The 17,585-nt window shown below is 40.4% G+C and overlaps 1 protein-coding gene across 1 annotated transcript in view; it reads left to right on the top strand.

The window, feature by feature from the left end:
• The window catches only part of SLC35F2 (solute carrier family 35 member F2), a 52,337-nt gene extending 36,110 nt beyond the window's left edge, over positions 1–16,227 (top strand). The window contains exons 4-8 of the mRNA XM_030836139.2: positions 8,625–8,784; positions 9,649–9,805; positions 10,352–10,404; positions 11,455–11,609; positions 15,232–16,227. Of these exons, the coding sequence (XP_030691999.2) occupies positions 8,625–8,784; positions 9,649–9,805; positions 10,352–10,404; positions 11,455–11,609; positions 15,232–15,417 (711 nt within the window). The 3' untranslated portion in view covers positions 15,418–16,227. The remainder of the gene's footprint in view (positions 1–8,624; positions 8,785–9,648; positions 9,806–10,351; positions 10,405–11,454; positions 11,610–15,231) is intronic.
• The last annotated feature ends 1,358 nt before the right edge of the window (positions 16,228–17,585 follow it).

The following is a 17,585-nucleotide window of genomic DNA, read 5'->3' as shown; positions in this document are numbered from 1 at the left end:
CTGTTTTTCGTTCTCAAGATTGCTTTGGCTATTTCGGGTCTTTTGTATTTCCATACAAATTGTGAAATTTTTTGTTCTAGTTCTATGAAAAATGCCAGTGGTAGTTTGATAGGGATTGCATTGAATCTGTAGATTGCTTTGGGTAGTAGAGTCATTTTCACAATGTTGATTCTTCCAATCCAAGAACATGGTATATCTCTCCATCTATTTGTATCATCTTTAATTTCTTTCATCAGTGTCTTATAATTTTCTGCATACAGCTCTTTTGTCTCCTTAGGTAGGTTTATTCCTAGATATTTTATTCTTTTTGTTGCAATGGTAAATGGGAGTGTTTTCTTAATTTCACTTTCAGATTTTTCATCATTAGTGTATAAGAATGCCAGAGATTCCTGTGCATTAATTTTGTATCCTGCTACTTTACCAAATTCATTGATTAGCTCTAGTAGTTTTCAGGTAGCATCTTTAGGATTCTCTGTGTATAGTATCCTGTCGTCTGCAAACAGTGACAGCTTCACTTCTTCTTTTCCGATTTGGATTCCTTTTATTTCTTTTTCTTCTCTGATTGCTGTGGCTAAAACTTCCAAAACTATGTTGAATAAGAGTGGTGAGAGTGGGCAACCTTGTCTTGTTCCTGATCTTAGTGGAAATGCTTTCAGTTGTTCACCATTGAGGACGATGTTGGCTGTGGGTTTGTCATATATGGCCTTTATTATGTTGAGGAAAGTTCCCTCTATGCCTACTTTCTGCAGGGTTTTTATCATAAATGGGTGTTGAATTTTGTCGAAAGCTTTCTCTGCATCTATTGAGATGATATAGTTTTTCTCCTTCAATTTGTTAATATGGTGTATCACGTTGATTGATTTGCGTATATTGAAGAATCCTTGCATTCCTGGAATAAACCCCACTTGATCATGGTGTATGATCCTTTTAGTGTGCTGTTGGATTCTGTTTGCTAGTATTTTGTTGAGGATTTTTGCATCTATGTTCATCAGTGATATTGGCCTGTAGTTTTCTTTCTTTGTGACATCTTTGTCTGGTTTTGGTATCAGGATGATGGTGGCCTCGTAGAATGAGTTTGAGAGTGTTCCTCCCTCTGCTATATTTTGGAAAAGTTTGAGAAGGATAGGTGTTAGCTCTTCTCTAAATGTTTGATAGAATTTGCCTGTGAAGCCATCTGGTCCTGGGCTTTTGTTTGTTGGAAGATTTTTAATCACAGTTTCAATTTCAGTGCTTGTGATTGGTCTGTTCATATTTTCTATTTCTTCCTGGTTCAGTCTCGGCAGGTTGTGCATTTCTATGAATTTGTCCATTTCTTCCAGGTTGTCCATTTTATTGGCATAGAGTTGCTTGTAGTAATCTCTCATGATCCTTTGTATTTCTGCGGTGTCATTTGTTACTTCTCCTTTTTCATTTCCAATTCTATTGATTTGAGTCTTCTCCCTTTTTTTCTTGATGAGTCTGGCTAATGGTTTATCAATTTTGTTTAACTTCTCAAAGAACCAGCTTTTAGTTTTATTGATCTTTGCTATTGTTTCCTTCATTTCTTTTTCATTTATTTCTGATCTGATCTTTATGATTTCTTTCCTTCTTCTAACTTTGGGGATTTTTTCTTCTTCTTTCTCTAATTCCTTTAGGTGCAAGGTTAGGTTGTTTATTTGAGATGTTTCCTGTTTCTTAAGGTAGGATTGTATTGCTATAAACTTCCCTCTTAGAACTGCTTTTGCTGCATCCCATAGGTTTTGGGTCGTTGTGTTTTCATTGTCATTTGTTTCTAGGTATTTTTCGATTTCTTCTTTGATTTCTTCAGTGATCACTTCGTTATTAAGTAGTGTATTGTTTAGCCTCCATGTGTTTGTATTTTTTACAGATCTTTTCCTGTAATTGATATCTAGTCTCATAGTGTTGTGGTTGGAAAAGATACTTGATACGATTTCGATTTTCCTAAATTTACCAAGGCAAGATTTGTGACCCAAGATATAATCTATCCTGGAGAATGTTCCATGAGCACTTGAGAAAAAGGTGTATTCTGTTGTTTTTGGATGGAATGTCCTATAAATATTAATTAAGTCCATCTTGTTTAATGTATCATTTATAGCTTGTGTTTCCGTATTTATTTTCATTTTGGATGATCTGTCCATTGGTGAAAGTGGGGTGTTAAAGTCCCCTACTATGATTCTGTTACTGTCGATTTCCCCTTTTATGGCTGCTAGTATTTGCCTTATGTATTGAGGTGCTCCTATATTGGGTGCATAAATATTTACAATTGTTATATCTTCTTCTTGGATCTATCCCTTGATCATTATGTAGTGTTCTTCTTTGTCTCTTCTAATAGTCCCTATTTTAAAGTCTATTTTGTCTGATATGAGAATCGCTACTCCAGCTTTCTTTTGGTTTCCATTTGCATGGAATATCTTTTTCCATCCCCTCACTTTCAGTCTGTATGTGTCCCTAGGTCTGAAGTGGGTCTCTTGTAGACAGCATATATACGGATCTTGTTTTTGTATCCATTCAGCCAGTCTGTGTCTTTTGGTGGGAGCATTTAATCCATTTACATTTAAGGTAATTACCAATATGTATGTTCCTATTCCCATTTTCTTAATTCTTTTGGGTTGATTATTGTAGGTCTTTTCCTTCTCTTGTGTTTCTTGCCTATAGAAGTTCCTTTAGCAGTTGTTGTAAAGCTGGTTTGGTGGTGCTGAACTCTCTCAGCTTTTGCTTGTCTGTAAAGGTTTTAATTTCTCCATCAAATCTGAATGAGATCCTTGCTGGGTAGAGTAATCTTGGTTGTAGCTTTTTCTCCTTTATCACTTTAAATATGTCCTGCCACTCCCTTCTGGCTCACAGAGTTTCTGCTGAAATATCAGCTGTTAACCTTATGGGGATTCCCTTGTGTGTTATTTGTTGCTTTTCTCTTGCTGCTTTTAATATGTTTTCTTTGTATTTAATTTTTGATAGTTTGATTAATATGTGTCTTGGCATGTTCTTCCTTGGATTTATCCTGTATGGGACTCTCTGTGCTTCCTGGACTTGATTATTTCCTTTCCCATATTAGGGAAATTTTCAACTATAATCTCTTCAAATATTTTCTCAGTCCCTTTCTTTTACTCTTCTTCTTCTGGGACCCCTATAATTCGAATGTTGGTTCATTTAATGTTGTCCCAGAGGTCTCTGAGACTGTCTGCAGTTCTTTTCATTCTTTTTTCTTTATTCTGCTCTGCAGTAGTTATTTCCACTATTTTATCTTCCAGTTCACTTATCCGTTCTGCCTCAGTTATTCTGCTATTGATCCCTTCTAGAGTATTTTTAATTTCATTTATTGTGTTGTTCATCATTGCTTGTTTCCTCTTTAGTTCTTCTAGGCCCTTGTTAAATGTTTCTTGCATTTTCTCTAGTCTATTTCCAAGATTTTAGGATCATCTTTACTATCATTATTCTGAATTCTTTTTCAGGTGGACTGCCTATTTCCTCTTCATTTGTTAGGTCTGGTGGGTTTTTACCTTGCTCCTTCATCTGCTGTGTGTTTTTCTGTCTTTTCATTTTGCTTATCTTACTGTGTTTGGGGTCTCCTTTTTGCAGGCTGCATGTTCGTAGTTCCCGTTGTTTTTGGTGTCTGTCCCCAGTGGCTAAGTTTGGTTCAGTGGGTTGTGTAGGTTTCCTGGTGGAGGGGACCAGTGCCTGTGTTCTGGTGGATGAGGTTGGATCTTGTCTTTCTGGTGGGTAGGTTCACGTCTGGTGGTGTATTTTGGGGTGTCTGTGGCCTTATTATGATTTTAGGCAGCCTCTCTGCTAATGGATGGGGCTGTGTTCCTGTCTTGCTAGTTGTTTGGCATAGGGTGTCCAGCACTGTAGCTTGCTGGTCATTGAGTGAAGCTGGGTGTTGGTGTTGAGATGGAGATCTCTGGGAGATTTTCGCTGTTTGATATTACGTGGAGTTGGGAGATCTCTTGTGGACCAGTGTCCTGAACTTGGCTCTCCCACCTCAGAGGCACAGCCCTGATGCCTGGCTGGAGCACCAAGAGCCTGTCGTCCACACAGCTCAGAATAAAAGGGAGAAAAAATAGAAAGAAAGAAAGAAAGAGGATAAAAGAAAGTAAGATAAAATAAAATAAAGTTACTAAAATAAAAAATTATTAAGAAAAAAAAATTTTAAGTAAAAAAAAAAAAGAGAAAAGAAAAAAAACAAAAACGGACGGACAGAACCCTAGGCAAATGGTGAAAGCAAAGCTATACAGACAAAATCTCACACAGAAGCATACACATACACACTCACCAAAAGAGGATAAGGGGAAAAAATAATATATCTTGCTCCCAAAGTCCACCTCCTCAATTTGGGATGATTCGTTGTCTATTCAGGTATTCCACAGATGCAGGGTTCATCAAGTTGATTGTGGAGCTTTAATCCGCTGCTTCTGAGGCTGCTGGGTGAAATTTCCCTTTCTCTTCTTTGTTCGCACAGCTCCCGGGGTTCAGCTTTGGATTTGGCCCCTCCTCTGCATGTAGGTCGCCTCAGGGCATCTGTTTTTTCACTTAGACAGGACGGGGTTAAAGGAGCCGCTGATTTGGGGGCTCTGGCTCACTCAGGCCGGGCAGAGGGAGGGGTACAGATGCGGGGCGAGCCTGCGGCAGCACAGGCCAGCATAACGTTGCACCAATCTGAGGCGCGCCGTGTGTTCTCCCGGGGAAGTTGTCCCTGGATCACGGGACCCTGGCAGTGGCGGGCTACACAGTCTACCCGGAAGGGAGGTGTGGATAGTGACCTGTGCTCGCACACAGGCTTCTTGGTGGCGGCAGCAGCAGCCTTAGCTTCTTATGCCCGATTCTGGGGTCCGCGCTGATAGACGCGGCTCGCGCCCATCTCTGGAGCTCCTTTAAGCAGCCCTCTTAATCCCCTCTCCTTGCGCACCAGGAAACAAAGAGGGAAGAAAAAGTCTCTTGCCTCTCCGGCAGCTCCAGACTTTTTCCCGGACTCCCTCCTGGCTAGCTGTGGCGCAGTAGTCTCCTTCAGGCTGTGTTCACGCCGACAACCCCAGTCCTCTCCCTGCTATCCAACCGAAGCCCAAGCCTCAGCTCCCAGCCCCCGCCCGCCCCGGTGGGTGAGCAGACAAGCCTCTCAGGCTGGTGAGTGTTGGTCGGCACCGATCCTCTGTGCAGTAGTCTCTGCGCTTTGCCCTCTGCAGCCCTGTTGCTGCACTCTCCTCCGTGGCTCTGAAGCTTCCCCCTCCGCCACCCGCAGTCTCCACCCACGAAGGGGCTTCTAGTGCGTGGAAACCTTTCCTCCATCACAGCTCCCTCCCTCTGGTGCAGGTCCCGTCCCTATTCTTTTGTCTCTGTTTTTACTTTTTTCTTTTGCCCTACCCAGGTACGTGGGGAGTTTCTTGCCTTTTGGGAGGTCTGAGGTTTTCTGCCAGCCTTCAGTCAGTGTGCTATAGGAGCAGTTCCACGTGTAGATGTATTTCTGATGTATCTGTGGGGAGGAAGGTGATCTCTGCGTCTTACTCTTCCACCATCTTCTCAAATTTCCAGAATGCCTTTTAATATTGTGCTAAGCATTTTCCTCAGCAAATCTCTTGGGTTTCGACTGGCATGGGTTAAAAAGCCAAGATAGGAAATATTTGTTAAGACAGACATAATAGGAGGCACGTGAAAAACCCAGAATTTCACAAAAATTAAAACCAGGAGTTACCTAGAAGATGCAGTTCATCACAAATAGTATTAAGTGTACTTTTAGCAATGAATAATGAGTATAAGTATATAGAAAATGGCATTTTTCTAGTCACATCTATCCTCATAATCTCACACACCGTTTAATTACTTGATTACAATTTGCAGAAACTTTGATCTCTGACTAATGACAATTAGAAGTTATGAATTGGTACAAGGTCTAAACACAGCTAAACAAAACACAGCTGGGTTATTGTGACTAAAGGTCATGCCTTAAACTAATCTCAAACAATTTCTTTCGTCTTAGCCTCTTAGAAAAACCTAAGCATTTGGTTGTCAAAAGTTATGCATTTATGGTCCTAGCAAGCCCTATTATAAAAAGCACATCTAACAACTAGAGGTGCTTGCAGCAGTAGAAAGTGCCTCTCATTGGAATTCTTCAAGCGGATTCTCTCCTTGAGTAAATCTCTGGCCTGGTTAATCTGAAAGGGTGGAAGTTATTTACTGATTGATTGATCACCATGCGTGACATGTGGGATCTTAGTTCCCTGACCAGGGATCGAACCTGTGTCCCCTGCAGTGGAAGCTTGGAGTCCTAACAACTGGACCACCAGGGAATTCCCCTTGAAAATGTGGAAGTTTAGATTGGATGGTCTTTGAAACTCCTTCTTAAGGATTCCTTCAAAGATTCTGTAATTGCAAATAGTAATGTAGTAGTTCTTTATGTGGCCATTGACATTGCTGGCCTAGGTTTCTACTCATGTCTCTTCTCACTTCACTGCCACATCTACACATTCCGTACCCACAGGCGGCTTCTCTCTCTTATGTTGCTCTATTCTTTCTAGAATGAATCCTTTTTAAAGCCCCTTCTCTAAGGCCTAATTCAATTTCACTTTCTCCTCTATACTCCACTGTATCTCTAATAAAGTCTAATTCATGTTTATATCCATGCCTTCTCCTCATTCCAGGTTCTTACTTAGTTCCTTGCTTACTGTGACTGTACAATAATTTTTAAAGATTAAATTAAATAGGGAGGCTCTTAGAGCTACAAGCATCAAACAGAAGACATCTGTCACCAAGAACACATTTTGAAAAGATCCAATGTAGATAAATGACTGAATGTGATAGATATCAGATTAGAAGTCATGGAATTTTAGAGTGGGAAGGTACCTGTGAGATCATTTAGTCTGACCTCTTGATTTCAGATTTTGACTCAAAGGGTGACTAGCTAGAGATCACACAGCTGGTCAATGGTAGGTCTGGGGCCTGAGGCCTTGGGAGCTCTTACCAAATGTAGGTGCCTCCCTTATATGGCTACTCATTGCCCACCAAAAATTGTTTAAAATAGAGCAGATTTAAGTTTGACTTTAAGACACAATTTGAGGATAGGGAGTCTCCTGTAATAGTTTTTAGAGTGACTTTTTCCACTTTTTTTGTTTAAGGAATGTAGTTTAGACTTTGTTACTTCATTATGGCTGGATTCTGTTGGTGTCTTCCAGGACAAGCTATTATCATTTGCATCGTTTAATGGTTTGTTGTTCAGGCAGGCTCAATAAAGCACTTAAGAGATTGGAGTTCTAAAAAAAAAAAAAAGAGAGAGAGATTGGAGCTCTGCAGCTGGAATAAATAACACAAGGCAAGGTGCCCATTCCTATACTTAACATTGCAGTGAAAGGCAATCAGTAAACAACTGTGGACAGGATCAAACGGGCTGTTGGAGATTTAGGGGCCTGCCTTCTCCAAGACTAAACAGATACAGAGCAAATCAGGGACACGTTTAAAAAAAGAACAGGATGAGCAATCAAAAAACATCATCAGGAACATTATTAGTAAAAGGAATATATTTTATCCTTGAATGCACTTTACCAAATTTGTGACTTTAAGAATCCAGTGAATGGAATCTCTTTTTCTTTTATCTTACAAAGATTTTGGATTTACTATAATTTTGGCACTCTTAATCCCCCTGCCTTTCAGACTGGCAATATCAAGGGTGTAGCAAGTATTTTCTGGATGCAGGACCAACAGGTGATGGAGGAGTATATGATGAAGATGAGCAAGAGTATTTGCTGTGAGCAAGCATCTGTCTTATATGGTGGGGTTGGACACTTTGTCAAGGAGATGGTGTCTGTTTGCTCTCTCATAATAACCTGTACTTTTTTGTAGCTCTTAGCCCAATTGCATTTATATATTGGTTGTGTGATTCTTCTGTGTCTGTCTAGCCTTCTGTATACTCCTCTTTGTGTCTCTCTTGTTCTCCTCTATATTTCAGCTCCTCTCACAGTGTCTCCCACATATCATATACTTAAATATTTGTTGACTGACTGAATGGGCACATGTCTACTGGACTTAAAGATAAACACAGGTGGGAGTGTAGAGGTAAACTGCATAGGCTGTTGGGCAGAATTCCTGGGTTCATCAACTGGCTCCAACACTTTTATTTATTTATGGCTGTGTTGGGTCTTTGTTGCTACACGCGGGCTTTCTCTAGTTGCAGTGAGTGGGGGCTACTCTTCGTTGCGGTGCATGTGCTTCTCATTGCGGTTGCTTCTCTTGTTGCAGAGCACGGGCTCTAGGCACGCGGGCTCAGTAGTTGTGGTGGACAGGCTTAGTTGCTCCACGGCATTGGGATCTTCCCGGACCAGGGCTCAAACCCGTGTCCCCTGTATTGGCAGGCGGATTCTTAACCACTGTGCCACCAGGAAAGTCCTCCACCACTTTTAACTATGTGAATTTGGGCAACTCATTTAACCTTTCTGTGCCTTTGTTTTCCTCCTGTGTAAAACGGAGATTGCAGTTATAATCTCATAGAATTGTTGTGAGGATTAAATGAGTTAATCCAGGTAAGGCATTTAGTACAGGGCTGGCAATAATAAATGCTCAATAAACACTGACTCCTGTTATTACTTAATCATCTTGTAGCTAATGAGAGATGTTTTAAGCCATCTGTTTCTCCTTCCATGCAGCTTTTGGATTGCTTTGGGATTCCTGTGTTGATGGCTCTCTCGTGGTTTATTCTTTATGCAAGATACAGAGTGATCCACTTCATCGCTGTGGCTGTCTGTCTGTTGGGCGTAGGAACTATGGTTGGTGCAGACATAGTAGCAGGGAGGGAAGACAATTCAGGTGAGACTGTGTTACTTGTTTCTGGTTTAGTCACAGAAAAAGTTTTGCTTATGTCCTCACTTTTATTGTGCAAAGATAAAGTAAAAGGCAGAGAACGTGTCCTGATTAACTATCTTTAAAATTTTACTTTTAGATTTGCTTGCTTCTGGTACTATAACCATTTCCACAAAGCAGTCTTTATGTTTCTACCTGCCCTGAGCCCTTGCTGTGTTTTGTCACACTAAATGGTTTGTTTTGTGTCATGAGAGAGAAGTTTCTTTATATATTTGCAATAATCTTTTTTTGGCCCATACATTTGGATTAGTTACTGGAAATCCTACTGTAGATTCTTGGGTTTTGTTTTCATCAAAAAGGAGACTTTGTGTTCACTGAATGACCTCTTTTTTCAGTTACTCTGTGGATGAGAACATTTTGATATTCTTTATGTCAAGGTTCAGATAGTTGATACTGTAAAATCTAAATAAGGTCTATGATTTCACTCAATATACAAGTGACTTCAGTGTCTCCTTTGATTGAGAAAATTACCTTGCTTACCTAGCTTCCTTCCCTATAGTTTTCAATGAATTCCCATCAATAATTTCCATTAATTTCTCATGTCATAGAATCATTTTCTGAGGCCTTACATTATGGTATACACCACCATCTTCCAATCTGTTAGTCTCCTGAGGATCCAAAATAAGAAAAATGAAAGCAGAATTGTGCCAGAAAGTGAGACGAGCAAGAGTCTTTAAACTTCTAAAAATCAGGGTTTCTTCTTCTGTAAAATCTTACTTAAATAAATATGAGCCAGATAATTTCCTGGAAGCAAGCTGGAGTTTTCCCTAGTGACAAATGTATTCCTTTTTGTGGCTTATCTCCTTATAGGTAGTGATGTACTGATTGGTGACATCTTGGTCCTTCTTGGGGCTTCCCTCTATGCTGTTTCTAATGTGTGTGAAGAATACATCGTGAAGAAGCTGAGCAGACAGGAGTTTTTAGGAATGGTGGGCTTGTTTGGAACAATTATCAGTGGCATACAGCTGTAAGATTCTAAACTTATCCTTAAAAACAATATAAGCAAATATGTCATAGATGATTACTTTCCAGCTACTAATATTCATTGTTTATTTGGCCCAAATTCAAATTTGAAATCAGTAACTTGCTAAATATCTATTAGAAGATTTTTGAAACATCAAGAATTATGCCTCATTTTCTTATACATGTGTGATGCTTGATTCCTGCTTATAATGTGGTAGACTTTATATTACCAGTGAAGACTCTTTTTCAATTATTCCTAGAAAATATTAACTTCCTGTTCAAAGGGAACACATAGTGTAATGTTTTCCTCCTGTAGTTGACTACTGTAGAGTGCTTCTAAGGGAGTCAAACATGTGTTTATGGACTCCTCTGGGTTTTATTCTTTGTCATTTTAATTAAAGATAGTTATTTTTATACTCTAAGAAAAATTCAAAAGTCAACATAATTAATCACCTTGGTGAAGTACTTAAAGCTTGAAGCAATTTAATTGCTTATAAAATAGTAAAAATTAGTATAAAGATCTCTCTGTGACCTCTTGTTTTAATCACAGATTGATTGTGGAATATAAGGATATTGCCAGCATTCACTGGGACTGGAAAATTGGTATGTACATACATAATAATCCTTGTTAGTCTTTCCCCTGACACACATCAAGAAATAAATACTTCATTTTAGTAATACTATTAAACATTTTTATATAAAATCACAGAGTAATTTAGTACACAGAGAACTATAGTGGTTTATATTGAGTTTTCTCTGAGAACTTGTAAACAAACCCCCCCATAAAAGTTAATCCTTAATCTTTACCTTCAGGAATAGCCTTTCTTTACTAGGAATTCTGAACAAGACTGACCTTTGGTCACACTAACTTTCAACTAGATCTGTATCTCGAGTCCTCAGACTTCTTGTAAAGGTTGTCTGCTTGATGTAATTTGTGAAGTATTAACCTGAATAATCTGATGGTGTGTAATCACCACCACGTTCCATTGCTACTCTCATCTGATAGGAAAGATTTGAACCTTATTTAATGATGCGTGGAAAGAAATTAAGTACTACATGAAGTGTCATTGAAATTCATTTACCATGCTTGGATGATTTCATTCAAGTAAATAACTTAGATTGCCTGTGTGTGTGTGTGTGTGTGTGTGTGTGTGTGTTGAGTGAGGTTGGAGAAGTGGTTGTGAAGCAGAGATAACTGCTATAAGTAGTTGCTGACCCACATGACTAGCTCTTATGAGATGAACAAAAGATAATGGGCCTAACGACTATCTTTGATACCCTAAAAATACTTTATTTTGATTCAACCACACAAATCATGTCCAACCATGATGCCTTTTATCATTGGCATCTCTCTGCCCTGGGCAGGTGGATAACATGGGGTGATAAGAGCTGTTGACTTACACCATAAGCAAGATTCTATGGCCTCGATCATTTAACACTCTGTTGAATTTTTTAAGTTCTTCATCATATCTTGTTGTTATTTTTTCTGAGAGCTTTGTATGTCTCATTTGCAATACTTGCTGTTAACAAGGGGCTTTGTGGATAGTATGTTAAAGGATCAGGGAATTTTATATATCAGTCAAGCTTTAAAAGCACAGCACCTTTAACTTTTGGTTTCTTCCTATAACATTAGATATTCCATTTTTTTCACAGCCCTGCTGTTTGTAGCATTTGCCCTATGTATGTTTGGCCTGTACAGCTTCATGCCACTAGTGATTAAAGTCACTAGTGCCACTTCTGTCAACCTGGGCATCCTGACAGCTGACCTCTACAGTCTTTTCTTTGGACTCTTTCTGTTTGGCTATAAGGTGAGCAAATAGATCTTGTTCAAATCAGAACACTTTTTTGGTTTAAAAGAAGTAATGGGTTTCTTTAAGATTTTAGATCCCAAAATGAAACCTTCTCACCTTCTTGGCAAGAATTTCTTCGGACACTCTCACTCCAGGCAAATAGCATGTTAGTGTTATTATAAGAGTCTTGCTTTGAGAACTACTGCCTTAGAAATCCATCTTTCCGGGACTTCCCTGGTGGCGCAGTGGTTAAGAATCCGCCTGCCAATGCGGGGGACACGGGTTTGAGCCCTGGTCCAGGAAGATCTCATATGCCGCGGAGCAACTAAGCCCATGTGCCACAACTACTGAGCCCGTGAGCCACAACTACTGAAGCCCGTGCACCTAGAGCCCGTGCTCCGCAACAAGAGAAGCCACTGCAATGAGCAGCCTGCGCGCCACAATGAAGAGTAACCCCCGCTTGCTGCACCTAGAGAAAGCCCGCGTGCAGCAACGAAAACCCAAAACAGCCAAAAATAAATAAATAAATTTATTTGTTTATTTGTTTATTTTTCTTTTTGCGGTACGTACGCGGGCCTCTCACCGCTGTGGCCTCTCCCGCTGCGGAGCACAGGCTCCGGACGCGCAGGCCCAGCGGCCATGGCCCACGGGCCCAGCCGCTCCGCGGCATGTGGGATCCTCCCAGACTGGGGCACGAACCCGTGTCCCCTGCATCGGCAGGCGGACTCCCAACCACTGTGCCACCAGGGAAGCCCAATAAATTTATTTTTTTAAAAAAAGAAAGAAATCCATCTTTCCATAGTATAAAGCTTGTTGACTTGGCTGCTATTACAGTCATTTGAACAAATAGTTAGAATGTCGGCTGTTGCTTGATAATTTTGATTTTAGCTGGGGATAGTGACTATATTTCTTTATCCGTGTAAAATTTTGTATCTGGGTGGAAATTGCTTGGCACTGATTTACACTGTTCCCAGGAATTGGCCAGGAACTCACAATGCCTAGTTCAGTGTGTTCTCAGAAATTTCTGCTTAAGAAGCATAAACCATTTTTGCTTTTACATGTCACAGGAACCAGCTGTTATCTTCACAAACTTGCTGGTTAAGGTATTCCTGAACTAAGACTGAAGAAGTATTTATAGCTTTTTGGTGGCATCATTAAAAAGTAACAAATGTCAAAGTGAATCAGGGAAGTGATCCTGACAGCCCTAGATTTTTTTTTTCTATGATAGCAATCATTAAGGGGTACAAAGTGGGCCTTAAAAGTGAGTTAAAAAAAAAAAAAGTGAGTTAGCTGTTCTGTGGTGCTGTTCTTGCATTTCACATGGCCACCACTAGGGGACCATGGTGTTTTTATTCTGCAGTTCAAGGCCAGTTGATGGCTACCCATACCCAGAGAAAGCTTGAGAGCTCTGCAGTATAACATGTGGCCCCGCTTACCTGTGCTTTTTTTTTTTTTTTAACTAAACATATTGAGGTAGCTTTAGTAGTTTAACTTTTACTTTTCCCTCATTAGTAAAATAATGTCCAAGGAGGAAGTAAGGTTAAAGAAATAAAAGCTTCAAAGTGAAAGTACACTTGTCGCTACCTATTATAAGCTCCCTTAATGTACATATTTGCTTTTTAACTGTATTAACTTTAATGAGAAAAAGCCTTCTTGTGTTGTCATTTTTTTGGCCACATGACTTACACTATTATTCTCAAAAGTGGAACATGCAAACTATAAGTTCCTTGCAGTTCTTTTGCTTTATGTTTCTTTGTCCCTGCATGTCTAGCAGCTCACTCATAACTCATATCAGATTTTATTCTTTTTGGTCAAAGGCTGTTTCAAGACTTGTAGAGCAAAGAGGAGGTCTGCTGTTATCTTCAGAGTAAATTACAGAGGTGGGAAATCATTCAGAGCATAAAGACGATATCTAGGATCTTAGAAGAAATTTTTAAAGACAGCATCATAAGTTCAATATATCACTAATTAAAAAAAATTATAGTATCTAAAATAACTTCGGCTCTGATATTTTAAAACACAGTTGAAAAAGACATTAAACAATTTCTGTATTCATTGGTGTCAGACTCTGCCTCCTCTGGATTGATCTTGAGTAAATACTCACTGAACAGTTTAGCCACAAGAAATTTCCTGTATAGATCCAGACACAAAGGGTAAAATTTTAAAAACAGCCTCTGATTCAGGAGACTTATTATCTCACTCCCTCAGAGTCTCTCTCTTCTAATAAAGGTGCCTCCATTTAATCATGTGCCTTCTTAAGAGGAACAAGATACTTTTTTCTTATAAACATTTAAAACCACCAAACCAAACAGGACATGTTTTGAATAAGTTACTTAGGTTTTCCCACAGGTAACAGTGAACATTCTGTTGGAGAGCATGATTGACCTTCATGATACTGACTTTAAAAGTTTAGGGTACTCTAAATAGCTTTAACTCCCTTTAATCTTTTCTGAATCATTTTTCCCCCAAAAAAACATTTATTCAATACCAGCTATGTGCTGGGTGCTGTGCTGAGATTGGATCCAAGAATGAAACCTGTGGAGGAAATTAGTTTGGCTGCTGCTCCGGTTGACATTATCACTGGCTTTGCATCATCACTGAATCCAGTGGAGGCCTTCCAGCTTTGGGGAGGGCTGTAGGTATTCCATTCCTTAAAAAGTTCTAACGGTTTAAGGTTAAGAACTAATTGAGCATCTATGAAACATTAACATGTTGAAGCCAATGGTGACCCGTAGAAGCCCACACCTGGAGATGACTATAATCTACTTAATACTCATTTCAAAACCCATTTCATTTTTTCCTTCTACCTTTGGGAGTATGTCTTTTTTTAAAAAAATTAATTTATTTTATTCATTTATTTTTGGCTGCATTGGATCTTCGTTGCTGCGTGCAAGCTGTTCTCTAGTTGCGGCCAGTGGGGGCTACTCTTCATTGCGGTGTGTGGGCTTCTCATTGCAGTGGCTTCTCTTGTTGCGAAGCACAGACTCTAGGCGCGTGGGCTTCAGTAGTTGTAGTATGCGAGCTCAGTAGTTGTGGCTCACGGGCTCTACAGTGCAGGCTCAGTAGTTGTGGCACACGGGTGTAGTTGCTCTGTGGCATGTGGGATCCTCCTGGACCAGGGCTCGAACCCATGTCCCCTGCCTTGGCAGGCGGATTCCCAACCACTGCACCACCAGGGAAGCCTGGGAGTGTGTCTTACTTTTTCTTCTCTCTCATCTTCTTTCTCTTCTCCTTCTCCAAACCATTCTGTTTTCTTATTGTTTCACACCAGTGTTGTAAGCTGTGCCTAGGGTCTGAATCTGGGTCTCTCATGGTACCATGCTAAATTTTTAGTCTCTCCACTAAGTAAGTGGGACTAGTTGTGAGGTGGGATGCAGCTGGGTTATCACAGAGAAAGGCAAAAGTCCATTTCCTAAAGATCCAAGAATCCAGTTGGCTGACGTGGTGGGTGATATGGGCAGAGCTCACACATTCACCAGTACACACACACAGAACGGTTTTGGTCATTAGCATCTCCTTGGGCAACTTTCAGAAAAAAAAATTATGAGAAGGTAACCCTCAAAGCTCTGTTGACAAAAGGCAGCAGTAAAGATGTGTATGTGAGGGAGCACTGTCCACATAGCCTATTATTTCCTCCTAGTTTTCAGGACTCTACATCCTGTCTTTCACCGTCATCATGGTGGGGTTCATTCTGTACTGCTCCACTCCAACACGCACTGCAGAGCCGTTTGAAAGCAGCATGCCACCAGTTACCAGCATTGGAATCGACAACCTGGGACTGAAGCTTGAGGAGAACCTCCAGGAGGCCCACTCTGCAGTCTTGTAGCTGGAGAAGAAGGCACACATGTACACCTGGGGTTTCCTGGGAAGCTGGAAGCTGTCACCTGGATAAAGCAGAGCCTACTGCCTTGGGATACTTGGAAAATTATCAGACTCAGAGTGAATACTCTGTAGCGTTGGGTTGGATCCAGTGGTTAGATTTTACAAAGGAATACAAAATAATGTATCAAAAGTAGAAATTCCAAAATAGGGCAGAAGCCAAGGCCAGAATTGTGTTTCTGTGTGTTTGAGGGCCAATATCTATTAGTGTCAGGGAGACAAGGAGTGGGGCCCACACTGGGGTCTTAGAGGTACAAGTAGGAAAGCAGGATTGGATAGATACCTGGGTGTGAGCCAGCCTCAGGACACAGCCTGAAAGCAGGCTGTCCAGGCTGGGCTAGGTAGTCAGGAGGAGGGGCAGCCCAGGTTGGTTTTGGAGTAGGTTTCCTCATTTGGAGGCATCTGAGTTTTGTCCTGCTGAGGCAGTTATTGTCCTTGTACGAGCCTCGTGGCCTTTAGGCCACTAGATGAGGTCTGGTGACTGATTGCACATGTTGGGAACATGGGTGGGCAGTACTTGAGAAATCCTGAGATACAACTGTGAGTACCATAGAAGGCGTAGAGTACAGTAAACCTAGGAACCTTCTCCCAATTGTTATTATGCTACTTCTTAGCAAATAATGTGCCATGAGATTTTTATGATACTTCTTCAATACAGAGTGTTAATATGTAGCATCATTATGATATCAACTACTAGTATGCCACTTTACAAAAACTCTGTATGTAAACTTTTTTAGGTAAAAATATAATAAAGAAATTGAGGGTAAGTGTTCATATTATTAAAAGATTTTGATTTCATGGAAATATATTTACTGTGTGGTTTTTTTGATTACCTAATTCCCCTTGTGGATTTTAAATGACTTAATATATTCAAGCTTTCCTCATATCCAACTTTTCAGAATCATGTCTTCTTAAGGCGAAGCAAACCTATCTATTTGGGGCTCTGCCAGAATGGAGGGGAAATCAGAGTAAGCTCCCAGATCATTTTCTGGAATAAACATTTAAAAATGTTTAATGGGTTTTTAAAAAAACCTTTTTGAGTGAAATAACCTTTCATTTCCTGCAGCCAATTAAAACTGATATTTGGTTTTCACTCCTTACCATTAACAACTGTCAGCGAGTGGAAAAAGATTATGTTAAAATGTTTGGCCTTTTGGAGAAGACTTCCAGTTTGATTAATACACTGATTATTTCTTAAAATATCTTGCTTAATAATAAACCGGTATATATAGGGATAGTGGTGAAGTAGAGAATCTCAGGTGACAATATCCCACATGTCTGTCGAGGCTAAGCTCAAATGTCATCTCTACTATGAAGCCTTTTTTAGGCCATCTGGGCTGGGTCCCCCACCTCCTCTAGGTTCCCAGGGCCCTTGCTTGTTCACATCTTCCTCGTAGCACTTATTGAATTGAGGTGTTGCTGTTTACCTGCCTCTCCTCACCACGGGTTGAGCTCTTCCAGGTCAACAGCCTTTTATCATCTTTCTAGTCCTTTGGTCATCTTACTTCTTCAGTGATTATTAAATGAACTTTGTGTTTGGTCTCAGTTCGGAACATTTAAGGGGAGATTGATCTAAAGTAAGGCCTTTTATGCAGATACATGTCTGTAGGGAGTAAGTTATCCTACCCTACTCTCTTTCTACCCATCACCCTTAATCCTGGTGTTTCCCCTTGCTTGCTCCCTTTGGAAAGGGGCAGAGGAGTTCCAATCTGGGCATCCCAAATTAAAACTCAGAATAGTGTTCCAAAGAAGCAATTCTATGAATGACATTCAGCAACTGAGTAATAGTACTGCAAGGCTGTGCAAGGTTTAAGGAAGTTGTGAAGACTGTCAGTTTAACCAGCCTGCATAATACCACTTTCATGGAAGATGTGTCTTCAAAAATCTGGCTTACACACGAGCTTCTTTTTTATTTATTTATTTATGGCTGCATTGGGTCTTTGTTGCTGCGCGCGGGCTTTCCTCTAGTTGCAGCGAGCGGGGGCCACTCTTCTTTGCGGTGCGCAGGCTTCTCACTGCGGTGGCTTCTCTTGTTGAGGAGCGTGGGCTCTAGGTGCGTGGGCTTCAGTAGTTGTGATGCACGGGCTCAGTAGTTGTGGCTCGCGGGCTCTAGAG

Source organism: Globicephala melas, chromosome 8, assembly GCF_963455315.2.
Source record: "Globicephala melas chromosome 8, mGloMel1.2, whole genome shotgun sequence".
Classification (NCBI taxonomy): Eukaryota; Metazoa; Chordata; class Mammalia; order Artiodactyla; family Delphinidae; genus Globicephala; species Globicephala melas.
Note: the sequence above shows the minus strand (reverse complement) of the source record. Positions and strands in the feature narration are given on the sequence as shown.